At 35.6% G+C, this 26,716-nt stretch overlaps 2 protein-coding genes across 5 annotated transcripts; both read right to left on the bottom strand.

The window, feature by feature from the left end:
* Positions 1 to 5,679: 5,679 nt before the first annotated feature.
* On the bottom strand, positions 5,680 to 6,494 carry LOC122015785 (FCS-Like Zinc finger 3-like). The gene is made up of 2 exons (XM_042572817.1): positions 6,223 to 6,494; positions 5,680 to 6,126 (listed from the first exon to the last, which is right to left on the bottom strand). The coding sequence occupies exons 1-2, from the start codon at positions 6,420 to 6,422 to the stop codon at positions 5,949 to 5,951; spliced, it is 378 nt and encodes a 125-aa protein (XP_042428751.1). The 5' UTR covers positions 6,423 to 6,494; the 3' UTR covers positions 5,680 to 5,948.
* A 4,499-nt stretch (positions 6,495 to 10,993) lies between these two features.
* Positions 10,994 to 15,030, bottom strand: LOC122016571. Of its 4 annotated transcripts, none has more exons than XM_042573917.1 (6): positions 14,879 to 15,030; positions 14,192 to 14,386; positions 12,400 to 12,461; positions 12,089 to 12,182; positions 11,926 to 12,010; positions 10,994 to 11,848 (listed from the first exon to the last, which is right to left on the bottom strand). In XM_042573917.1, exons 1-6 carry the CDS (start codon positions 15,010 to 15,012, stop codon positions 11,195 to 11,197), a joined length of 1,224 nt encoding a protein of 407 aa, XP_042429851.1. In that variant the 5' UTR covers positions 15,013 to 15,030; the 3' UTR covers positions 10,994 to 11,194. The 4 variants fall into 4 exon arrangements, with proteins under 4 accessions (XP_042429851.1, XP_042429855.1, XP_042429852.1 ...); XM_042573921.1 differs by having other exon boundaries at positions 14,192 to 14,394; positions 14,879 to 15,002; XM_042573918.1 differs by having other exon boundaries at positions 14,751 to 14,988.
* Positions 15,031 to 26,716: the final 11,686 nt, after the last annotated feature.

The following is a 26,716-nucleotide window of genomic DNA, read 5'->3' on the forward strand; positions in this document are numbered from 1 at the left end:
ACTTTTTGCCAAGCTCTTGGAAGGATGAGTTTGTTGAAGTTTTATTCATGAAATTTTTGGCTGTTTCTTTTGTTGTTGGAGCTGTCTTTTGGCGTTCGTAAACCACGTAACGTAGAAGAGCTTGAATATATTCTTTGAAAAATAAAGAAGCATGCATATTAACTTAGGAGGAGTACTATAATTACTACTAAATCAGTAGTTTGGTTCATCGAGGGATACCTTCAACTAGTATAAGGTGGCAGTATCCTTGTTTTGTAGGATTTCTTCCATGCTCATCTGATCTTTATGGTGCAAAAAGATTCTGTAGTCTCGGTAAGCGTTTATGTAACAAGGCAAGGCACTGGCACAGTTTAGAATCGATGGTTCAAAATTGTCGATTCAGCAGTTTTTGACAAATCAATCCTTAACCTTAACCGTTATCTTAACTATTTAAGACAGTTATAATTTATGGTTCAAAACTGCTGATATATATATATATATATAAAATAATAATAAAGAAGGGGCGAGGGGAGGAGAGGTCGAGGGAGAGCCATAAAGGAGCGAGGGGAGGAGCGCGAGGTTTTGCAGGATGTGGCTGGAAAAGTCGGGGCTGAGGTTGAGGAAGCGAAGCGCAAGGAGGAGGGAGAGCTCGAGTGGAATGGGGTTGGAGAGGTTGTCAAAGAGAGAGAGCACGACAAGTGCTAGGAGGTGATCGAGCTCGCGAGGGAGAGGGTTGGAGAGGGAAAGTGCCTCGAGCGCGAGCCTAGGAATGCGCTTGATCTCGGCGTCGTACCTAATGTGCACCCAATGGCAAGGGGAGGCGTCGACCTCATTCCACAACATTAACATGGTCATTGGGTCTTGCATCGCTACCTTGAACATGAGGAGGATGAGGACCTCCTCGCTCATGGGCACCAAAAGCTCCAGTGTGTCGTCGAAAGACGACAGGAAGTAGAAGAAGGAAAAAAGAAGCATTGCACTCCTCGATCTCACCACCATCACTGCTAATATGACGGATAATGAGGAGACCCCAAGTGGGGTCCAAAGGTCAATACACCAGAGTAGGTGGCAGTTAAAGTCCAAGGTAGGTTAAATCCGAGTAACCTGCCTGATGAAATCTCCCCACGTCGGTCGACCAAAGTCGATCAGACACCCCAGGGGGACTCATCTCTCAAGTCAAATACCTACGGGGCTCTGTTTCCCATCACATGTCGACCAGATACCTTTGATCGGACGTCTCAGGAGCTCAGCTCTCCAGTCATATACTTATAAGGTCCTACTCCCTATCACATGCCAATCAGATATCTCTGATCGAATGTCTCAGAGGCTAAGCTTCTAGTTAGATACTTATGAGGCTTTGCTCCCCATTACACATCGATCGGATATCTTCGACTGAGCTCCTTTGTATCTTTGCACAGAGCAGAAACTTCTCGCATACCTACGATTGGACGGCTGAATACAATGTAAGCATGACGATTATACATGTTGTCTAGCGGTGATATGATGTCTCATTAAATGTAAAGATTGCATAGGTATTATAAAAAGGATCCCTCTCCACTGACGTAGGTACACGAGTCCACTAACCTTCTCTGAATATTCCACTATTCTTCTTCTTCTCGAGATTCTTCATCCATCTGCTAGTGTTTGTAGGTGTTCCAATTTGAAGTCTTCTTCCAGTCAACCATCAAATTAGCTCATCAGTAGTCCACCTTTCGTCGCTTCCAAATAAGATCTGTAAGTACCCTAGGTTAGGAACACAAGTTAAGTTAGGTCTTGCGATTTTGATGCATTGTGTTTGAGTGTGCAGAAATTTAGGAACACAAGAACTCGAGCAAAAGACATAGTTAGCGAGAATGATGACACGGCAAGCGAGTAAACGGGCTTAGTGCATCCGAGGGGCGAGGTGGTATGGAAGAGTATACCGGTGGATGAGAAGGACGCGCGCGGAACGTTCAAGGGATGAAAAGCCGGGAGGAGACTTGCTTGAGGAGAAGGTCGAAGTTGGGTTCGGGTGAACTCAACTCCGGATGACAGGAGCATCACTCAGGTGAAGAAAGTCAACTCCGAAGCTAACTTAGGAGTCTGCAACAGCTGGAGGCGCCTTCGTGCCTAGTTTGGAGGCGCCCTCATGGGATCTAGAGGCGACCTCGTGGCCTCGTGCCTCTTCAAGGAGGCGCCTTCTTGCCTCCATTGGAAGCATCTTGGAGCAATCGAGGTGACTCTATTCTCGCAAAGTTGTTGGCCAACCGTTGGAGTTTAGATAAATATTTATCTATACTAAAGGTGCCCTAAACCTCTTTAGAGGTACCTCCAAGCGACGAATACCAACGACTATTTTATCCCAAGAGGCTATAAAAAGTCCTCTGGTGCTAAGAATAAAGCAACAACTCTTATATTCAATTTCTAATCTTTTCTTGAGCTATCAAAGTGTGTAAGAGGTTTCTACGCCTTCAACGAAGGAAATCTTTTAGTGCTTTCAACTACCTTGGATTAACAACCACCTATGTTATAACCAAGTAAATCTTAACTTTCTTACTTATTATTTTAAGTTGTCATTTTTTAAACGTTAATTGTTTATGCCTAACTAACCTTGTGTCCTTGCTTAGTTCAAAAAGTAAGAAAATTTCTCTAACTTATTTTCAGGAATATTCAGCCTTCTCTAGCCGGTTTTACCTGGTCTTACAGGTGATATCAGAGCCCAAATGTCTCAAAAAGACTAACCGTCAACTTAAGCAACAAAGAGATGGTTGGACCAAGCATCTACCCGTCAAAGTTTGAGGAGCTACTTCAAAAGAAAGTAACAGTGAAGGGGGAGCTACTTCAAAAGAAAGTAACAGCGAAGGAGGAGCATCCAACTTTGAATCTGACACGGCAAGTGAGATATGTCTTCTACCTCCTCACCAATTATATGAAGGTATTAAACTAATATCTAAATCTTTGTGTAAACTTAGATCTAAGAATATTAAATTGAAAAAAGACAATATGGATTTGAAAATTATCTAAGCTAAAGCATGCCCACTAGAATAATTCGACAAATTCAAATGGAAAATTCTAAATTAAAAGAGTAAATAGAAAGATTGAAAAAGAATGATGCAAGCTCAAAGTTTTCAAATTTTAGAAATAATAGATAACTAAATTGATATTTTAGATTTCACAAAAGTTAAATTAGAAAAGTAACCTGAATATATATTCCAAAAAAATATTTTGTTAATCCAGTAGGAAGGAAATTAATTTGGATACCAAAATCAGTATTAATTTAATTTCTCGTGTATGCTAGAAATTTAATTTATTTTGATTCATTAACATATTTTTGGTAGATCTTCTGATTCATATTTTCTGTCTAAATTTTTTCTATATAAAATGGAGATATTATGAAAAAAAAATTAAATTTTTTTTTATCTTATATCATTTTTATAAATTTTTTAATGAAAGTCAGATTTTTTAATTTAAAAATATTTCAAACATTGATTTTTGAAATATTTAAATTTTCTATGATAAAAACCTTTTGTTTTCTGTTCATATAAATTATTTCGAATTTTTTTTTAGCATTAGATGAATTACTATGAATTTTTTATCTAAAATATTATTTAATTAATTAAAAATTCTTGATTTTTTTTTGTAAAATTTAATTTTTATTTGGATAAATATAGCATCTTATAAGTTCATAAAAATTAACAAGATTTTTCGGAGTATAAAAATATTTTTAAATATTAAATTCTTAAAATATATATCTCTATCTTAAAATAATTATTTTGATAATAAAAAAAAAGTATGATCGTGAAAATTTTTATACGAATCTAAATACATATCTTTGTCATTAAAAAAAAATCAATATTTTCAAAAAAAAACTTAAATAATTTTTAGATTATTTTTTGCAAATCTAAATTTTAATTTTTAATAATTACTTTCTTTGTAAATTAATTTCGGTAAAATTTTACAACTTTGGGATGTTTTTTACAACTTGTAGAAATATTTTCAGATTTTTTTCTAACTCTTTTTATTTTTATGTTAACTTTTTTTTTATGTGATTAAAATGGGAGAATATGTTATTAAGTTTGGGGGAAATTTTATTACATTTAGTGCATTTATTTTATTGCATTTAATATTTGCATTTAAATATTAAATGTATTATACTTATTTGTTTAACCCTAATCTTAATTCGGATTGATACATATTAAAAAGAGAGAGATTGCAAGTATCCTGAGTTAGTTTTAAGTTGTCAATTGAGTTAAATTAGGTCATATGGTTTGGATGTTTTGTGTCTTAATGTGTAGAAATTTAGGAACACAAGAAGTCGAGCGGAAAACACATCTAGCGAGAAAGATGACACGGGAAGCGAGTCGCTGAGCTTGGTACATTCAAGGGACGAAGTGCTACAGAAGAGTACACATGTGGATGGGAAAAACGCGTGCGGAGCGTTCGAAGGACGAGAAACTGGGATGAAGCCTGCTTGAGGAGAATGTCAAAATTAGATTTGGATTAGCTCAATTCTGGATGACCGGAGCATCACCTACACGAAGAAAGCCAACTTTGAAACTGGCTTAGGAGTCTGTAGCAGTTGGAGGTGCTCTTGTGCCTAACTTAGAGGCACCCTCATGGGATCTGGAGGTGTCGTTGCACCTCTTTAAGGAGGCACCCTACTAGAGCTTGGAGGTGCCTTGGAGCAACCTAGACACCTCCATTCTCGTAGAATCGTTGGTTGACCGTTGGAGTTTAGAAAAATATTTATCCACACTGAAGACGCTCTAGACATCTTTAGAGGGTTACCAAATGACAAATACCAACAGCTACTTCATCACAAACTTCATCACAAGAGGATATACAAAACCCCATGATGCTAAGAATAAATCAACAATTCTTATATTTAATTCCTAACTTTTTCTTAAACTATCAAAGTGAGTAAGAAGTTTTTCCGACTTCAATGAAGAAAACATTAAACATTTTAATATTTTTAACTGTGTTAGATTAATAATTATTTAAATTATAACTAAGTAAATCTTAGCATTATTACTTATTATTCTTAAGTTATTATTTATTTAAATGTTGATTGTTTATGCCTAAATAATCTTATATCCTGCCTAGTTCAACAAGTAAAAGAATTTCTCACATTTAATTTCAGAACTATTTACTTCTCTCTAACCGGTCTCATCTACTCCTACACGAGGAGGCAAAGGCCAGGTCAATAATGGTTCAGACCAGCGACCAAGGTCAACAAATATCAATCAGCTCATTGACCTGGTTACGGCAAAGTCAACAAAAATCAGCTCGTTGATCTGGTTTCGGCCCTGGGCCAGGGCCCAGTTAGGACCCAGCCCATGATCAGGTCTAGGTTATGCTGGTGATGAAACTAAGTTCGTGTATATTTAAAAGATGAACCTAAATCGATACTTACACCGGAAAAAATAAAATAAAATTTTAGCTTTAATCCCTTTTAGAGGAATTTCTCTAATTTTTTCTGTCACTGCCAACACGAAATTCGTGGGGTCGGAGATTCGGGAGGCGAGGTCCTTCTAGTGGATTCGCTCTGCTTTTTCCAACAAAAGGTGAGAAAAAGCAGAAAGAACGTGACCGCATTGATTACCAACTTGCATCCTTCAAAGCCTCCCATTAGTTCTGTTTAAACTCCTGCAAAGGCAAAGGCAACAAAAATAAAACTAAAAACCCTCTAGGGAAATTTTGATCAACAATAGGAGTAGAACGATCAGAATACTTCAAAGTCTCAACTCATCTTAGATTTCAGAAGACCGAAGAAGAGAAAAAAAAAAAAAAAAAAAAAGACCCTTTTTTGTTACAATATACTCAAAGGGTCAATTACAAGCATGAAGCATCCCAGGTATGATGCAGTTGTCGAAAACAAGTTTGATCAACTTCTGCGAGTTCCTCTGCGATATGCCGGTGTGTTTTTGTTTTGTTTTGTTTTCTTTTCTTTTCCTTTCTTGTAATCTTAGATCGTTCGGATAGTAAACTTATTATCCAGCGACCACGGCCGTATCGGTCCTGATATGCACATCGTTAGCGGCGGCGGCCGCCGTGTCCGAATCCTTCTTTGAGGAAGCCTTTTGCGACAACTTCCGGTTCTTCTCTTTGGCCTCGTCCATCTCGATCTGCTCCTGCCGGCACTCCTCGCTGCAGAACGGCATGTCCCCTCTGCTCGCATCCACAGAAAAACCAGATCAATTTCAAAATTAACTCCAAAGGGGCACACCTTTGTTTCGAGAGGCACATAATAAAAAAGGGACGAACCTGTACATGAAGATATCGAGGTTGCCAGCAAGGGACTTGCGGCAGAGGAAGCAGGAGTCGAGAAAGTGCCGCGGCTCTTCGTCGTCGAGTCCGTCGCAGAAGAATCTGGCCTTCGCAGGCCGAGATCTAGCCGAGCCGCGTACCGCCTCTATTTCCGACGAGAACGGCGACGAATCGGCGGAGTAGGAAGAGGAATCCATGGAGATCTTCTTCTTTAGGTCTTCGATAGAAGAGGAAATGTGTAGGGGCCGGGCGAGGGTAAGGCGGTGGGCGAGGTTAATATAAAGCGTCGAAGCGAGCGAGGAAGACTAAATTAATAATATTAATTAAAAGCGACGATCTAATTTAAAAATTAATTAAATCAATTAAAAAAGAATTATATGTTCCATTGAGGCAGAGCCGGGGCCCGCCTCCACTACTTTCCATCAGAGCCGTCACTTTTGAGTTTTGTTTGATCGCGACGCTCCTTGACGCACTCGGGCAGACGACGTGCGATCGTTCTCATTATTTCATTTTCTGTGCAATTAATTTAAGGGTATTACTAAATAGTCAGAATCTGACCAGCTAAAATATATACATGCATGCATATACATGAATATTTTAGTAATTTCATATGGCCACATTAATTATATGCATGTTCATACATGCATTTTAATTGGGAGATAAAGATTTCTAACTGGCCAGATTCTGGCCAGCAAGATTTACTCTTAATTTAATGGGTAATGCTAAATAGCCAGAATCTGGCCAGCTAGAATCAATACATGCAAGTGTACACATGAGTATTTTAATAATATTATATGTGTACATTAATTACATGTATGTACATGCATACATTCTAATTGGAGGATAAAAAATTCTAGCTGATCAGATTATGACCAACAAAAATTACCGTAATTTAATATCGAGAATAATGTTGGAAAATAAGAGAGATATTAAAAAAAAAATACACCGACAAGGTTTTAATTATTATTTTTAATCTGGGCCGTCGATCGCAGTAGCATCGGCCTCCACGTCGCACTCGGGGAAGGCGAGGTGGCAGTTAACAAGCGGGCCCACGTAGCGCCCCCGGACGCGTACCTCCTCTCCGAGCGGGTTCCCGGAAGCGGAGCCTGGTTCGCTATGAATGGAGTGGGGCCCGCGGTGGGCAGCCGCCCCTGCTCCCTCAGAGGTGGGTGCGCGAAACTCTGTGTCGGTGGGGCCCGGCGACGTGTTAAAAAAAAAAAAATCTGGGCACGGGCATCGGTAAAGCGGACGTTGACGGCGAAGTCAAGTCGACGACGCCAAGACAACGGAGAAGTTGACGTCAGAGGGGAACGGACCGTTTGGAGTGGAACCGTACATTTGGACGCAGCCGGTGGAAAGAGAGCCGTAACGGGTGCAGGCGACGGAACGTGACGGGCACGGTACGGCGTGGGTTGTTCGGTTCGGGCGAGGTAAAGGTGACTTTATTTCAAGCTAATTACGTCCGTGCCACTACGTTCCCGTCGCCGCCGGCGACGGAGCGTCTCCGAACGGATATTTTTCCTGATTCGCTCATCGACTACATCCGAAAACACACATTCGTGTTAATTCGTCCAACAGCCGATCTCTACAATTGAAAATTTACCTAAAAACTTAACCCATTAAATGTCTTGCAGCTGAATCATGTCCGAGGCATCATAAGAACTAATTGAGGACTATTCGAGTGGATCCGATTCCTTCTGAATTGATGCATTTATTCATTCTAGAGCCAAGTGCCACATTAGCACTGTATACAAAACCACTGTACGTCATCAGACCCAAGACACTTGTCTTAACCTCATCATTCATATCATTCGTTTAAAAAAGAGAAAGTATTATTACATTAAAATGTTTTTTAACTTGGTTAAAAATATTACTTCAAATAATTTCAATTAAATTATTGTATGCTATAATGATTTTTAACGAAGTTATTATATACATGAAATATTATTTTTAATATTTTGAAAAATTAAGGCACGCACATTTTGGCGCAAACAAAAAAAAAATAACAAGAGAAGTTTTTTTAATTTTTTGAATTTCCTTTTCTCTCTTGAAATTACTCGTGCTGTACTGCTGTTCCCCATCAAGACACCGTGCACTAAGCACCCATTTAATGGTTCGTATTATATGCGAAATGACAGCCATGTGATGGCAAGTGGCGACCCTTATTTTAAAAAGGTGGCGATTAATTAAAGTTTGAGGGTTATGCTTTTGATGGAGTAATTGGAATCATTATTAATTTTTTATTTATTAAAGATTCCAGAGCTAAAGCCAAAAATTCTTATAATATTTTAGGTAGATATTCTATATGTGTTGCCCTTTCACCAGCATATTAATGCCTTCAACAGTCGATCTACGAAAGAAAAATAATTAGACTAGATGATATAATTGCGGAGCAAGTTAATGACCTAATTAGTTAATATTAATGGTGCCTCATTTTATTCCATAACCTTTAGGACAAGTGGTCGGACATGGCGAAGCCTCAAAGTAAATAAAGAGACACGAGGAGCTTTAGACTCGAAGATGGTTATTAATATTGGAGGAAGATACTAAGAAGCCATGTGATCGACTTGTTATTATTGTTAAATAAAATTTCATGTCTTGTGTGTAGAAGATTTAATAATAACACTCAAAATGGGGGGAGGGAACCTACGCTGTACTTTACTGTCTTGTTGTTTTCATCATGCTCTTTATTTACAGTAAAAAAGAAATTACAATAAAAACTAACTGTGAAGTTATTGCTAAATATAGTCAAGAGATGGATAAAAATCTCAGATATTATCAGAGTCGTAACTTTTATGAGACCAGAAAGGCAATTTTCTCAGGGTCCAACCCAATGAAGGATCTATTTTTTTTAATTATATTAAAAAAATAAGAGACATGGGCCATAAATAGCCGTTAAACCTATTCTCACGGCTACGAGGCATACACCGACGCATGACTCTTCTTTACACGCAATTGCTTCTCTGGTGTTGCTCTTCTTTGCACACGATTTCTTCTTAGGCGTTCTTTCAACCAAGGCACGAATCCACGGAACAAGGGGTAATCATAATCTTCTTCTTCGACCATCTTCTTCGTCTTGCAACACATGATACTAATTGTAACCTAAACATGCAACAAGAATCGTTTGTGCGATCTAATCGCGTCGATTCTCGCAGTGACTATCTCACTCGACGCAAGCTGGTGGTTGGTCTTTGTTCGCGTGACTTAATTGCGTAGCATGGGGCTGTCACACGTTAACTCAGTCGCTTGTGCCAACTACGACCTAATTGCATGGTAGTTACTACTTATCGCCTTGCTACTGCCTACGGCCACCGCATTGGTCTCAGTGTTATAGGATACACTAAATGGGCTATCAATGTTATCGATTGAGAAAGAAAGAGTTCGACAATTGAATTATGCAGATTTGATAAATATTTTTATCTCTAAAATAACTAGACGAGTAGTGTTTATATAATTATTTTAAATATTTATTAATTTTTTATTGATGTAATATATTTATTTTTATTTTATTATATATTTAGTATATATGTTATTTGTAAATTGAATTTTATTATTATTTATCGTAACAAAAAAATCATTTTTTAGTATGCACTTCAGGTCCCGTCGAATACAGGTACAGATCTGGATACTATCATACACAGAGAATTACGAATACATTGCGAATCTATTAGAAAGGATTTTCAATTGGCTAAATGTAGAGTTTGATGGGAAACGGTGTGTTAATAAGTGTGTGTATATTAAATTAAGATACTATCATACAATTCGGACATAATTTTTCTTATTTTATATCAATACTTATTCCTTATATTCTGATTTTTTTTTCATATTGATCTAGTAACTCATCAGTTTAATTTACAATTCTATTTTTAAGTAGTTGTAGCAAATTTAATACTCGGCTTAGAACATATATTTATGCTCATTTAACATGTATAAGGTCAATTTAAAAAATAAACAACAACAAACTGTAATGCATTCATATTGAGTTTATTAATATTCATAAACAATAAATATGATAAATTATTCATAATAAAGTTTATGAATTATTAAGGTTAGCGGACGAGTTTATGAATTATTAAGGTTAGCGGACGATTAAAAATTAATCGATTTATCTTTCTTTATATAATCTTACAACGGATTATGAGAGAGGATTAAAAGGAGCATAATCAACTTTTGCTACCTTTAATATAAGTATTAATGAAACTTTTATCAAATTTATAAATAAAAAAAATATAAATAAATAAATCTTAAAATAGATAATTTTATAATATTAAATTCACTAACCAAAAATAAAAATAATAATAAATAAAAAATTGCCCCAAATATCAAGATGTCATCCAAGTATCCATAATTTAATCCTTAACTACGACGCATTTTTTCTCCAAATTGAACTTCTAACTATAAAATACTTGACTTCTAAACCACTCACCGAGTATTTCCCTATTTATTCTAACAGTCAAAAACTTTCATAAAATTAAAGCAGTTATCTTAAATTTCAATGTTACCTAATTCAGCATTTTAAAAAAAAATATGTAAAAAAACTCTACGCAATCAAATAAACTTGAGAATTCAATAATATTTTAAAAAACCAAACCAAACTCAACCTCAATAAATAATAATAATATAATAATAAAACTTAAATAACCTTTAACAACTTAATTAATTTTAAACTCGATTTGTTTGCTTTATCAAACAGTTTTAAACCAGATAAGCTTGGATTGATTCGATTATAGCTATGTGAAAAATGAAATATAGAAGACCATATTTGATATGTTACAATTAACAAAATATTTCATTAGTTCCGTTCCTTTTCTAGGTAACAGAGCTTAAAAGTTTTCACGTTAACACTTGAACAATGGCTTGTAATACTACAACAACAACAAAATACTATGGAAGAACTAAACTTGAAGAGTAGTCATACAAGAAAGCACATTACAATGAATTCAGAGCCTTTAGCCTTTGATCTAACAAATCACAGCTGAAAAATGTGGTCTAGAGACGAAAGCTCAGAGTTGATATTCTCGAGAGCATCTTGATCAACATGGACAGTCGAACACATCTTAGGCAGGGAACGAAAATACAATGCTGCTTTACTTTCAGTGAATTGATATCCACTCAGATTATTAGATCGGTGCTGAAGCATCAAATCTGAACAAGCTGTCAAATCTTCTTTGCTTGCTGCTCTGTTCAATTTACTAATTAGATCTGCCATGCTCGCATTCTTGTCATAGCGTGACTGCATAATCATTTTCGATCTTTTAAACTCTTTGACATCATCTGGGTCATCATCATAGGTCTCATAATCATCAAAACCAAGTTCTCCATTCAGCAATTCCAGTAATTTCTGATCAATAAGACTTTTTATTCTCTCCCTTAAAGTATCAGTTCTTTGAGAATCAGATTCAAGCTTCGTTTTGATATCTGAGATTAATTTTTCAGAAGGAATAGAACCAGAAGAAACCTGACTTTGAGTTTCTGCTTCTTCCATGATCGGTAATGAGAATGTTTCCTCCAACAAACTCACATTCTGCACATATCTATCAAATGCCTCATTTTCAGCTTCAACATTTCCTTCAAGATGCTCTCTTAACTTCATAAACTTCCACTTATTTAGATTAATTGCATCCTGAGATGTTGCAAAAAATCATTAACATCCTCTATGAAGGTATATGAAGTTACTAGCAAATTTTGATGTGGTCATACCTTCTTGGTCAAAGGCTTCTTTGCACGTAGGATATTGACAAAATTAGTAGAGGCGTGCCTGAGTGAATTGAGTCTCCAAGAAGACCTGATGTAGTGCAAGCAGTTATAACCACAAGCACATTCCAAAAGTAAAATTTCGGTTCCTTATTTGCAAACAACATACCCAGACGGCGATGACACATCATTTGGTGGCTGCTCAACTGATGTAGAGCTAGATGTTGGTGGTTTATCCGGCAATGTACCATTCTGTTTCAGCACTGATATTTTTAGGGGGAAAAAAGGGGTTATCAGTAACACACACTGTACTTAGGATGAAACGTAAAAGTGGTATCATTGCTCCAGATGTTCCAACTAGTGTAGAAGAGATTAATAAAATTATGCCAGTTCATTCTAATAGCAACTTAAGTTATTCAATAGGGTAAAATCTCTTCGCTAATTACTTATTTCGAAACTGTTTATCAACATAGAGCATACCATGAATATGACAGGGATTTTCAGCTTTAGCACAACAACTTTTGCATGACTGAAACGGGCACCTAAAATCAATAAGAAACTTCAGTGCACATATGAACAATAATAACATATGCTTACTTTTAGTGGGAAAAAAGTAAAAGTAGCAGAAGAAATAGGAATGTTAAAATAACTAGTATAAAAAGCAACTTATATAAGAGATAGATTGATTATTGTATCATTTATACTTCTGTTATATACTGATAAACAGGCTAGTAATACATTCTTACAACTCAGCTATTAAAAAATATTCCAGGATTTTGTGCAATAATAGCATGAATTTAAATTATCCATTTCGATACAGGGTTAAGAAGAAAGAAAATAAGAGAGAAGACAAGAAAAAACGATAGAAAAAAAGAGATGCAGAAGGAAAAGGAAAAGGAAGAGGAGAAAACATTAGGAAGCTGATACCAAGTTATATTAGTTCAATTGCCATAGGGACATGAACACTTTTGATACTCACTAAAAAACAACTATGTCTGAACTAGATTAACTACTTGTCCCTAAACCCACCTAAGTATATTCTCCTACTCAAATCAAACAAAAGAAAATTAAAAGATAAGCATTCAAGTTATTTATTGATATGAGTTGATAACTGTAACTTTCATCCAAATTCAAACCCAATCTTAATACAGGTGTTTTATTGATCCCCAGAATCAGTCAGAGAATGTCTGAGAAATAAAAATAGATAAGAGTGAAAGCCTGCAATAAAAAATCACCAAGTGGTTGACATCACTAAGAATCAGCAGGGTTCAACAATTTGAACTCACAAACTCAAACCTAGCTCAAACAATGGGAAGAAATAGGAGGTTGGGGCTGGGTAAGAGTGATGTCAAATAAACAAGTAAAAAAATCAAACTACTGAGAATAAAATGTGTGCAATAATATACTAAAACGCTGACATATAAGCAAGAAGGTGCAAAATAAGGTAACAAAGGCATGAAATCCTTGCTTGTCTCTATCTAATTGTCAATTTTAGTTTGCATCTCATTCCCAACTCAGAACATAAAAAGAAATGCTATGGTCTTGGCTCCTTTGGGGAATGTCAATTTGTCATTCCTACACACCCTCATTTGTCAATTTAAGATGGTAATGAATCCTTGGCCTAATAACTCCCAACCAAAAAGACCCACCCCAAGACTAAGATGAAGTGTCACTATGTCGTTGATAGTTTGAGTTACTGCTGCTTGACTTTGTTTTCAAAGATTACTCTTATTATGATAGGCACACATGAAGATATAATTATCAAAAATTTAGAATTACTGGAGATTGGAGAATAGGACCTTTGCAGAAACAATATTTACTAGATGAGTCACTTCGTAAATTTTACCTTGAAAATACTATCTACATAAAAACAAATGGATGGATGATTATAGTGTTAGATAACGCAAACAGCCAAACATGAACTTACCAATCTGGTAAGCATACAATGAGAAAAAAGGATCCATGTAGCTAACCAAACAGTTGAATCTATTTTCAAGGAGAGCTAAACAATTGGATCTTAGATTCACCATTGCCTAATTCGTGGATCATGTTAAACGAAGAAGATAATAGACAAGAAGGAATTGCAGGAATTGCTAGTTGTCAAGCAAACACATGCAAGATAACCTACATAACCTTCATTGAATCATCAGTATCTCTCACTTTTGACTCAAAGGTTATGCTGAAAAGATAACAATTGCACCTCCACGATGCTAAAACATAGTGTCAATTAACTTTTAACCAGAAAGTTTAAAACGGAGAGACTAAAGCCAACCTAGACCGGGCAACATTCCCGCACTTGATGCACTTAGGCTTGTTTTGCCCACGGAGGCTAGGCTTTGGCATCCCATATGCGCTAGGCCTTTGCGATGCTGCATTTCCATTTATGGCTCCAATTGCAGTAATAGAATCACCAATCTTGCTACTAGAGACAGGAGGTGAAGAAGCCATATCTCCAGTGCCTTTAAAACTGTTATGCTTGAGCAGAACCAACACATATCACAGAAGGAATGATGAAAAAAAAAACTAATTATTTGACATTATCCACAAATACTCGGATAAGCGTGGTAAGAAAGCATGAATTACTGACTAAGAATAAGGATTATATGATCAGAAATTAAAATCAATTCAGCTATGCGCATGAGAAGCCAAATAAAAAAAAGAATCCCAATCCCCAAATCTTAAAAATATAAGCATTATAAGGAAAAAAAGAAGAAGAAGACGCCCATAGATTTTCTCCTTTGTCTACGTCGAAGAAAAAACAGGGCGAAGAAACGAACGAAAACTGCGTCTACACAGATAAATCGAAGAAACCCACGGAGAGAGAAACCAACCAGAAAAGAATCCTGGTATTAGTTCACGAGCTTGGCGTCCTTAAGACGAAACCCTAATGCATAGGCGTAGACCTGGTAGCAGCGGCACCATCGCCGAGGAATAAAAACAAACGGAGGAGGCCGCTCACCGGTGCCAAAGAACGAAGAAGAACGACGAATTTGAGGCGAAAACCCGTCGGCGAAGGGGAAGAAGAGTCGGCGGAGGAACGACACGGCGACTCCGGTACCAAATTGAGTCTCGTTTGCGAGCCAGGCCCGTCATAATTAATGCCAAATTGGTCCGGCGTGGGCTCGACCCGATTATGCCGCGCCGACCGTCGCTAAAAATAAATTCATTTTATATATTTTTATATAATTATACAAGAGAAAATACGATAAAAAAATGTGAGTGTGATGAGTTTGGATCGGATTGAAATAACAATTTTACAATAAGAAAAAAAATTCAATGCGAATTTGATCCAAACCGAACACAATCCGAACCTGAAGTCGAATCTGGACAATCCGACGAATCAGAATGATTAGATTGAAAAAAGATATTTTTACTAATTTCTCCTTGATACTTTAATTTTATCTTAATATTTTATCATTATCGTACTAACCTTAATATTTTTCTTAAGTAACACTAAATATTCAACTTTTCGATCAAACTAATCCTATAATAGGTGACCTGCCCATAAAAATTTTCTATCGATCATTAGAATAAATCAAAAAGCACTATAGAGACTTATTCAGACGGACAACATTCTAGATTTAAAAATTATAAGTACCCAAGGATAAATTTTGATGTGATTAATCAGGTTAAGTTAAGTCCGGTTGCATTTTATTTTTGTGTCAAGTGTGTAAGAACTTAGAAATACAAGAAGTCGAGCGGAAGATGAAACTAGCGAAAAGGATGACACGGGAAACGAGTCGATGAGCTTGATGTATCAGAGGGATAAGGTGCTACGAAAGAGTACACCTGCAGACTAGAATGACACGTGCGACATTTTCGAGGGACGAGAAGCCGGAGTAGAAGACTGCTCAAGGAGAGAAGGCCGGAGTTGGATTAGGGTGAACTTAACTTTGAATTGTTAGAGCATCACCCAACCAGCCGGAGTGGGTGTTGACTTGTCCTGGTGTCTAGACCATGTCCAAGCGTTCTGTAAAATACCGAAAAATAGGTGAATATTAATAAGGGAATTTTTCGAAATTTTTAGAAATTTTTCGGGAATTTTTCGAAGCTCGTATGGATGAGTTAACGGGGATAAAAACGGGGCCCAAAAAAACCTGTTTAGGCTACCCTGTTTTAATGAGGAAAAATTTTATTTTCTTTTTCTTTTTTCTTTATTTTCTCTCTTCCTCGCCGTTTCTTCTCTCCCTCGCGCACCCGAGCCATCCTGACGCTGCCCTTCCCTTCTCCTCCTTGCCCTAACCGCCGGCGGCGGTTACTCCTCCTCGAGCATACAACCCCTCCGCCGAGCCCTCCTTTTCATCTTCTTCATTTTTGTTTTTCTCCTGAGCCGCACACTTGACGCCAGCGCACACGCCTTCCTCCTCTCCTCTGCCGCCACCCCAATCGGCCGGCCATACCCGAGCCCTAGGTGTCGACGCCCTCTCCGACTTCCTCTGTGCTGCTACTGAGACTCCTTGGCCAAGTTTCCTCCGTGCCCTAGCCAGCCCGACGCCACCGTTGGCCACCCCGTGGCCTAGCCGAGCCTTCTTTCCGCACGGGGCTAGCCTAGCGACGCCAACGGATCGCCGGCCTCTCCTGTGCCCGAGCATTGTGCCGATGCTGACGCACAACCCCTCTCCGGTGCCTCCTTCCTTCCGAGCAGTGGAGATTTAGCTAGGGTTCGAGTTCACCGGCACATCTCTACTCTTTGCTAGTCTTTCTGATCAGAGACACACCTCTGTATGATTTGGGTTCCAGCAACTCATTTTGGTTTTGGCAGGATTTCCTTCCAGCAGTTAAGATTGAGCAGCCATTCCATTTCCGGCAGCTACTCAATTTTGGCGGCTGCCCGATCTGGCCGTGATCAACCGGAGAAGCTTAGTGTTGAGGTAAGGTGTAGGAATTTTGGATTTACATGAGTTAGTATGATTGGTATATAATTGTTGGTTCATGTTTGTTGGATAATTGTAGTATGCCAATATGGAAGAATTTATCCCTGCTGTAGTATCACTTAAAACGGAGATTTGGAATAATTAGGGTTCGTTAATTAACTGTTGGATTTGTTTTAGGTAGATTGAGATTTATGGTTTAGGGGTTTTCCATAAAATTGTTCTTAAAGATTTTTATTTGGCTATTCGTTTAATTTGTAGCTAAATAAAAATGTATGTTTGGTATTACAGGACTTTGACGCGAGACGAGTATCTCGGAGTCGGAATTGGACCTTTCTTTTGTCGGAGGCGGGTGTAGGACCGTTAGATTCGATAGAGGGGGGGTGAATATCGATTCGAAAACTTAGAGTATAAACGCAGCGGAAAAGTAAAATAGACACAAATGTTTTTTACTTCGTTTGGAGCCTGTGACGACTCCTACTCGAAGGCCCGTGGTCCTTGACCACTTTCGTTGGGCAATCACTATCAATTCGAATATTACAGAGTTAAGTACAATAATTGACAGATAAGGAAAATACCGACAATAGAATTAAAACAAAATCAGCACTGAGTCGGAGAGCTTTTCGTGGCGTCGCAAGAGCACAGAGCAGCAGATCTTGGATTCTAAGTTCTTCTGAAGCTCCACCCTTGCCCCTTCTTTTATATGAAGCTCAGGGCGCCCCGGATCCCTTCCAGGCGCCCTGGTGAGACGTGGCAGGTCCAACCAGTGAGCTCCACGTGGCGACGCGCAATCAGGATAAAGTTTGCCTCCCGGGCGCCCGGACCTCCGGGCGCCTGGACCCTGTTTTCCCGCAGAATCCGTCCTGCAAGACAAACGTTAGTCCGGAGGCAAATATATATCCTGTAAAACAGATTGTTAGCACAATTAAAGTTCAACAAAGTAATAGCAAAGAGTATGACTTAGATTCCGTCTTTCCGAGACCGGAATCTAGTCACGATCTCGACTTAGATATCCGAAATGGATCTAAGCCGGATCAACGCCTAATGTTCCCTTCCCGGGAATGCGTCCTCGCAGTCACTCTCCTCCAGCGACTTACCTTACTTACCTGCCAGACTTCCGGTCAACCCTTCGACCCGTCTGGACTTCTCGCCAGCTATCCGGTCAGCCCGTCGACCTAGCTGGACTTCTCGCCAAGCGTCCGGTCAGCCCGTCGACCCGCTTGGACTTCTCGCCAGCTATCCGGTCAGCCCGTCGACCTAGCTAGACTTCTCGCCAAGCGTCCGGTCAGCCCGTCGACCCGCTTGGACTTCTTGCCAGCTATCCGGTCAGCCCGTCGACCTAGCTGGACTTCGTGCTAGACATCCGGTCAGCCCGTCGACCTGTCTGGACTTCTCCTGCACACTGGATCAAAGTGTCAGACAACAACAAAACTAACTTAACCTGATTTGTCATTCATCAAAACCTGGGTTAAATCGTTAGTGCTAACCGCACCAATAATCTCCCCCTTTTTGATGGAATGGCAACCTGGTTAAGTTAGTGAAAACATATACAAGAAACAATATGCATTTATGTGGTTTTAAAGTTAGTTTGTATTTTCAAATTGGTTTAGCTAACTTAACCACCTAACCCTCCCCCTTTGGCATTCATCAAAAATAAGCAAGGGTAAACAATCATAGTGTAGAGTTACTGTAAAAAGTAATCAGATTTTGAAACATATCTAAGCTTGGTTCAAAATTGAAAGATAAAAGTACAATTTTTAACACCAAGTTAAAAAAATAGTCAAGTTGACTTGGGGGAGACAAGTTGAATTTTGAAAAGTATAAATTTAAAGTTAATCAAGTTTAACTTTTCAAGCGTGTAAAAATTTTCAAATCAGGTTTTTCAAATTTACTTTTCATGTTTGAGTAACATTTACTTTTCAAAAAGGTAAATTTTCAACTTCGATTTTTCAAAACAAAGCAAAAATTAAACAAGTAAGAATAATTTTTCAAGAAGTAAAATTTTTTCCAAAATAAATTTTTAAGGCTAATTTGATAAAAGCTAAGTTTGGAAAGTTGAATTTTCAAACATATGTTACAAAACTGAATAAGTTTAAATTTGCAATATTCAACTTTTAAAAACAGGTTTAAAAATTAGGGGGGATTAAATTTAGTTAAATTTAACTTTTTGAAAACTGGTGTTTTAAAAATAAGTTAGTTTTAAAATAGATGTAAAAAAGCATTTTTCAAACACAAAAAATTTTAATTGATTTCTCCCCCTGAACTTGATACTTAAAATTTTAAAAATCTTTGCTAAAAATATTCAAAGTAATTTTTTTTTTTTAAATGAGGTAGAATTTTCTAGAGAGATTTTAAAGAGAAGATTAAAAAATAACGCTTAAGGAGATAATTAAAAAATAAACCTCCCCCTGAATTTGATATTCCTTTATTAATCCTCCTTATTTATTAATTTTTCGAGGGGATTTAAAAGAAATTGAACCTCCCCCTGAATTGGTTACTCCCCTTAATTTAATATTTCCCCTTTAATACTAAGGTTTGGTTGTGTTAAGTTTCAAAGCCCTAACACATTTGTCTAATTTAGTAATACATATATTATTATCTCTGTATCCTTGGTATAACTATTTATTTGAATTTGATTAATCAATTATTAATTAATTTTAGATTCAGGTGCTTAACTTTAGTTTAAGGTTAAATAAGATAAGATTTTATTAATTCAATAACAGTTAAGCATTATCAATAATTTATTGATTAGTTTTTACTTGATTTAATAATTTAATACTTAGTGAAATAATTTAAATTTCATATTACTTGATTGAGTTGGTCAATGAAAGTGTTAGGTATAATTATTATTATTATTAAAAAAAAAATTTAAAGGGATTTCTAAAACAACATTTAAAAGGAATTTAAAATGTTTTTTATAATATATTTTATGTCAATTAACATATGTTTGATTCAGTTTTGATTTTAGATTTAAATTAATATTAGTGGTTAATTTAAGTTTAAGTTTAAGTTAAAAATTTAATTTTAATTGTAATTTCAATATTAAGTTTTAATTTAAGATTTAATTTTTAGTTAAGTCAAATTAAAAATTAATTTTAAGGTTAAAATGATGTTTAAGATTAAAAATGAGTTTAAAGTCAAAATAATAATTTTTAAAGTGAAAATAATCTATAGAAATAATTTATTATTACTATTTTTAAGTTAACAAAATTTCATTATAGTGAAAAAATAAGAAGAATTTTTCAAAATGATACAAAATTTTTAGATAGTTTTAAAATGATTTTTAAAATATTTTTTAAATGATTTTTAAAAGGTTTTTTTTTAAAAAATAATTTTTGAAATAATTTTTAAGTAAAAATAATTTTAAAAATATAATTTTTATATTAAAATAATTTTAAGTTAAAATAATTTTTAAGTTAAAATAATTTTTAAAATAACAATATTTTTTAAAATGTTTTAAAAGAATTTTTAAAATGATTTTTAAAAGAGTTTTTAAAATAACTTTTAAAATGTTTTAAAAGAATTTTTAAAATGATTTTTAAAAGAATTTTTAAAATGTTTTAAAATAATTTTTAAAAGTTTTTTAAAATGATTTTTAAAAGAGTTTTTAAAATAATTTTTTAAAATGTTTTAAAATAATTTTTAAATGAATTTTTTAAAGTTTTTAAAATGATTTTTAAAAGAGTTTTAAAAATAATTTTTAAAATGTCTTAAAATAAATTTTAAAAGAATTTTTTAAAGTTTTTAAAATGATTTTTAAAAGAGTTTTTAAAATGTTTTAAAAGAATTTTTTAAAATTTTTAAAATGATTTTTAAAAGAGATTTTAAAGAATTTTTTTAAAAAGCTTTTAAAGAATTTTTAAAATAGTTTTTAAAGAATTTTAAATAAAATTAAAGAGTTTTTAAAAGAGTTTTTAAAGAATTTTTTAAAAAAGCTTTTAAAGAATTTTTAAAATAGTTTTTAAAGAATTTTAAAAAAAATTAAAGAGTTTTTAAAGAATTTTAAAAAAAAATTTTAAAGAAGTTTAAAAAATAGTTTTTAAAGAATTTTAAAAATAGTTTTTAAAGAATTTTAAAAATAGTTTTTAAATAATTTTAAAAAATAATTTTTTAGAGAATTTTAAAAAATAATTTTTTAAAGAATTTTAAAAAATAGTTTTTAAAGAATTTTTTAAAAAATAGTTTTTAAAGAATTTTTAAAAATAGTTTTTTTTTTAAAGAATTTTAAAAAATAATTTTTAAAGAATTTAAAAAATAGTTTTTAAAGAATTTTAAAAATAGTTTTTAAAGAGTTTTTAGAATAGTTTTTAAAGAGTTTTAAAAATAGTTTTTAAAGAATTTTTCAAATAATTTTTAAAGAATTTTAAAAATAGTTTTTAAAGAATTTTTAAAATAGTTTTTCAAGAATTTTAAAAAATAGTTTTTAAAGAATTTTTAAAATAGTTTTTAAAGAATTTTTTAAAAAAATTTTAATTTTAATATAATTTTTAAAGTTAATTTAATTAAAATAAATTTTAAAGTTAATTTAATTTTTAAAATAATTTTTTTTAAAAAAAAATTATTTAAAAAGAATTTAGTTTTAATTCAAAATTTAATTTTTAATTAATTCGAAATTTAATTTTAATTTGAAAATCAATTTGAAATTCGAAATTTAATTTTAATTAATTTTAATTTAATTTGAAATTCAAAATTTAATTTTGATTAATTTTACTTTAATTGGAAATTTGAAATTTAATTTTAATTTAATTTGAAAATTAATTAATTTAATCCTTATTCATCTCACCCGATCTAGATTATTAGTCAGGGAATCTTATAATTTTGTGAGATGAATTTGATTTAATTACAGAGTTTGGTTTAACTTGCGTTAGATTCAGGTTTAGCTTTGGTCTCAACAAATAGGCATTTTTCGGATAGACTTCTAAGCTTGGTGAGTCACCTGGACATCATTAGAAGTAACCAACCTTTCGAGGTTTTCCGAATAGTCCTATCCATGGAGCTTAGTACTAAACCTTGGTCTAACTAGTTAGGATCCATTTAAAGGTAGCTTCGGTCGGTTCCACTTGGCCAAATGCACCAGATTGAAGCCATATCTTTCTAGACATGCGATGCCCAAGCTTCCCCAACGTACTATCATCAAAAAACTTCACCAGTACCATGATTCAAGTTAAACTGGGTCCCTTTTTAACTAATCCTAATTACCCTGCCGGGTTAATTTATTTGGGTTACCTTGTCGGGTAAGTTAGTTTTGGAGGTGCCAGCTATTCTGGAGCCTCCCCCTCAATTATTGGCATTTAATTTAAGATTTTTGTATAATTAGAGTTGGTTTTAGGTAAGTTTTAATGTTTAATTTGTAATTTAAATTTAATTTTTTAATTTTGAATTAATTAAATTGGTCAAATTATCTTTCTTTAATAGCTTATTTTTAAAGTTTAAGTTTTTATTTATTTTTAAATTTGAATTAACTAAACTGTTTGAATTATATTTTCTTAACGGTTTATCTTTTAGCTTGTTATTAATTGTTAATTTTGAAATTTCTAGTTTATTTTTGTTTAATATGTTATCTTTAACATTTAATTTTAAGTTTGTTAAATTCCATTTTGATTTTATCAAAGTGTTTGATTTTATCCTTATATTTTATTTGCCTTTTAAATTGATATGGTTAATTGAATTTATTAGATTAGTTTTATCTTTAAAGTTTAATTTTTTATTAATTAAATTATCTTGGTTTTGGATAGCATTTTCTAGATGATTTTATCTTGATTATTAAATATTTTATCAAGGTATTTATTGATTTTATCCATTTTCTCATTTTTAGCATTTAAATTCAAATTTATTTTAATGTTTGACTTATTTATGTCTAAATGCTCACCTAATTTCAAATTTTCTGAATTAATTAAATTATTTGAATTGATTTGGTCATTGTTCTGTTTGACCAAGTCAAGGTTGATGCCAAATTGATCAGAGTCTTGATTGACTTGATCAGAGTCTAGATTATTTTGTGATTTTGAATTTAAATCATTTAAATCTAGATTATCATGCACCATACTTGGACTAATTTCATACTTATCATCATGCTGATTATTTAAACTACTATTAACAGGGGTATTTTGGTAAATATTACTAACCTTGAGCGCAACCCCTAATTCAGTAGGCTTTTCCGTTAGATTTGACTCGAGTCCATATTTGACTTTAACTTGATCTTCTAGCTCCATTGGCGTCTCGTGAAACTTGATCAATTGGGTCCACAGCTCATATGCATTCTTGTACTTTTCTAATCTGCATAAAATATTGTTAGGTAAAACATTACAAATAATGTTACTTACCTTTTTGTTCAGTTCTGAGTTTTGAGAAGGTTTCCTCAAAATTAGCATATAATCGATGTCTACGCTTCCTAAGAAGCATTCCATTAATCGCTTCCAGTAGTTGAAGTCTTCATGATCGTATGGTGGTGGTTCGCAGGGGTTCCGTCCTTCTAGAAGAGTCATAATTTCTTGCACACAGAGAAACAAACAAAAGATCCCAAGACTTGGTCTTGGATTAGCAGTGCTGAAAAAAATAATATTTCACTATTTTCAGAAAGAATAATAAAATATTAATAAAATATTTTAAAAAAATATTATTTCAAAATTTTGAAAATGTAATATTTTTTAAATACTAAACAATGGTGAAAAGATGGCGATGTACTTTTCAAAAACCGTTTTGGAGAGAAAAAATAAAAGGCGTAAGGTTTTATTTTAAAGACAAACGATATCTAATTTTTCTTTCAAAAAGTCCCCCCTTTGCCTGATTGGTGGTTGCACCAAATCAGAGCGGTACCTGCTCTGATACCACTTGTAAGACCGTTAGATTCGATAGAGGGGGGGGTGAATATCGATTCGAAAACTTAGAGTATAAACGCAGCGGAAAAGTAAAATAGACACAAATGTTTTTTACTTCGTTCGGAGCCTGTGACGACTCCTACTCGAATGCCCGTGGTCCTTGACCACTTTCGTTGGGCAATCACTATCAATTCGAATATTACAGAGTTAAGTACAATAATTGACAGATAAGGAAAATACCGACAATAGAATTAAAACAAAACCAGCACTGAGTCGGAGAGCTTTTCGTGGCGTCGCAAGAGCACAGAGCAGCAGATCTTGGATTCTAAGTTCTTCTGAAGCTCCACCCTTGCCCCTTCTTTTATATGAAGCTCAGGGCGCCCCGGATCCCTTCCAGGCGCCCTGGTGAGACGTGGCAGGTCCAACCAGTGAGCTCCACGTGGCGACGCGCAATCAGGATAAAGTTTGCCTCCCGGGCGCCCGGACCCTGTTTTCCCGCAGAATCCGTCCTGCAAGACAAACGTTAGTCCGGAGGCAAATATATATCATGTAAAACAGATTGTTAGCACAATTAAAGTTCAACAAAGTAATAGCAAAGAGTATGACTTAGATTCCGTCTTTCCGAGACCGGAATCTAGTCACGATCTCGACTTAGATATCCGAAATGAATTTAAGCTGGATCGACGCCTAATGTTCCCTTCCCGGGAATGCGTCCTCGCAGTCACTCTCCTCCAGTGACTTACCTTACTTACCTGCCAGACGTCCGGTCAGCCCTTCGACCCGTCTGGACTTCTCGCCAGCTATCCGGTCAGCCCGTCGACCTAGCTGGACTTCTCGCCAAGCGTCCGGTCAGCCCGTCGACCCGCTTGGACTTCTCGCCAGCTATCCGGTCAGCCCGTCGACCTAGCTGGACTTCTCGCCAAGCGTCCGGTCAGCCCGTCGACCCGCTTGGACTTCTTGCCAGCTATCCGGTCAGCCCGTCGACCTAGCTGGACTTCGTGCCAGACATCCGGTCAGCCCGTCAACCTGTCTGGACTTCTCCTGCACACTGGATCAAAGTGTCAGACAACAACAAAACTAACTTAACCTGATTTGTCATTCATCAAAACCTGGGTTAAATCGTTAGTGCTAACCGCACCAACAGCGGGTACTTTTGACTTATTGTCTTTGATATGCATAGTAATGAAATTAACAAGTTGCATTAATTGTGTTCCTCATTTGTTTCGGTTAATCACTACCCGATTACCTGATACCTGCTTGATTGATTGTTTGTTTTGCATTTCGTGTTGTTATGTACCTGATTACACATGCTCATAGGGGTAGTGATATAACCATGCTTCACTATGTTCAGGACCTAGGTGTGATACCTTATCTGATCTATGCACCCTTTATATGATTTACTGACTATGGTGCACATCATATATGTATATAGATTTGGTTCAGTATATTACCATGCTTAGTGTCATGCACCATTCGCATGGCTGCATACTGTGTGATAGATTGCTCCATTATTGTCGAGCACATCGCCAGTTTCATCACTGTTCGGTGCTCCGTTGTTGACACTCAGGGGTAGCGTGATGTAGCGTGGTAGCACGTCAGTTTGCTCTTCCGGTGCTCCGTTGGTCCGCTCATGGGTAGTGTGACGCAACGTGTAGCACGTTAGAGACCCCTCTCCGTCATCGTGTACCGGGAGATGAGAGCATTGCGCTCCCCCATTTATGATTTGGGGTAGGAGTATGTGTGTACTCCGATAGCATCCCGTCCGCTCAGTCACTCATCAGGAGTAGTGATGCAGAGTGCACGGTCGTCACAGCCCTACCCACTCGGTCCCACTTCTGTTGTGAGTTGGCTGACTGGCGTCAGGGGTGACCATGACATTGGCATCATATGCATGATGCATTTATTGCTTGTGTTTGTGTTTGCTGCATTTATATGCTGCACATTATTTGGATACCTATGTTTGACATGCATACAGGATTTCTATACCTCTCGGATTGCTTGTCTTTATACCCAGGTCCTGGTTAGTACAGTATTCTCCTGTTTACTTCAGTTTATATTCATCCTTATTACATCAGGAGACTGTACGCATCATTAGTGCTAGGTGTTATTTCCTTACTTTGCATATCAGTTGTACCTGCTGAGTGTTGGACTCACCCCGCCTCCATTGTTGATATTTTCAGGTTGAGGCTGTCCAGTCGCTAGTCCCCATCTGCACGTAGTGCTAGTCCTCTGCTGGTCTTGAGTTGTTATTTTATCTTAGTTTCTCTATCAGACTTTGTTTTTAGTCTTGTATTGTTTTACTTATGGATATTGTATGGATTCTTATCGTTTGATGGATTTTTGGTATGATTTGGATTTATTCTACTACATGAATGCCTGGACGGCAGAAGAGGTGAGTTCATCAGATTTGAGCTTTACGAGTGTAGTTGAGTAGGATTGATTTTGAGTCATGGTATTACTGCTTTGGTTTGCTTATATTTATATAAACTGCGTGGTGATGGTTTATTTACATGTTATTATTCCAGCCGCATGTGGCTGAGGTATATGAGGATGTAGAAAAGTTTCAGATTGTCCGCTGTACAGGGGAGATACTGTCGAAATTTTCTCAGACAGGGACTCTTCCGGGGCGTGACACGCTCAGGCAAGATTCGAGGCCCTGGACCCCCTAGCATCGCAGGGGCGCCTTATTGAGCCGTTGTGAGGATAAAGTTTTATCCTCAAACCATTGTATAGCCGTTGTGAGCAGATCATGTGCACTATTAGGGGCGCTTGGACCAAGTCCAGACGTCTAGAGATGTCACGCCAACAAAATTGCTAGTTTCATTAGCAGGCTATAAATAGAGTCCTGATCTTCTTTATCGAGGATAAAAATATACTCGTACTTCTCTTGTAATTCTATTTTAAATTATTTGTACTTTCATTTTTGTAAAAAGTTTCTCCATCTATGTAAAAGGAGAACTTTGTTAATGGTTTCAACGTTTTAGATTAACAAGCTCTTTAATTGTAACCAAATAAAATCCCAATTGCTTCCTTTCTTTTATATTAATTTATTTTTATTTAATTAACATGTGTTGTCTTAGCTGAAAAGAAAGTAAAGGATTGTAAACT

This window comes from Zingiber officinale, chromosome 8B, assembly GCF_018446385.1.
Source record: "Zingiber officinale cultivar Zhangliang chromosome 8B, Zo_v1.1, whole genome shotgun sequence".
Taxonomy (NCBI): domain Eukaryota; kingdom Viridiplantae; phylum Streptophyta; class Magnoliopsida; order Zingiberales; family Zingiberaceae; genus Zingiber; species Zingiber officinale.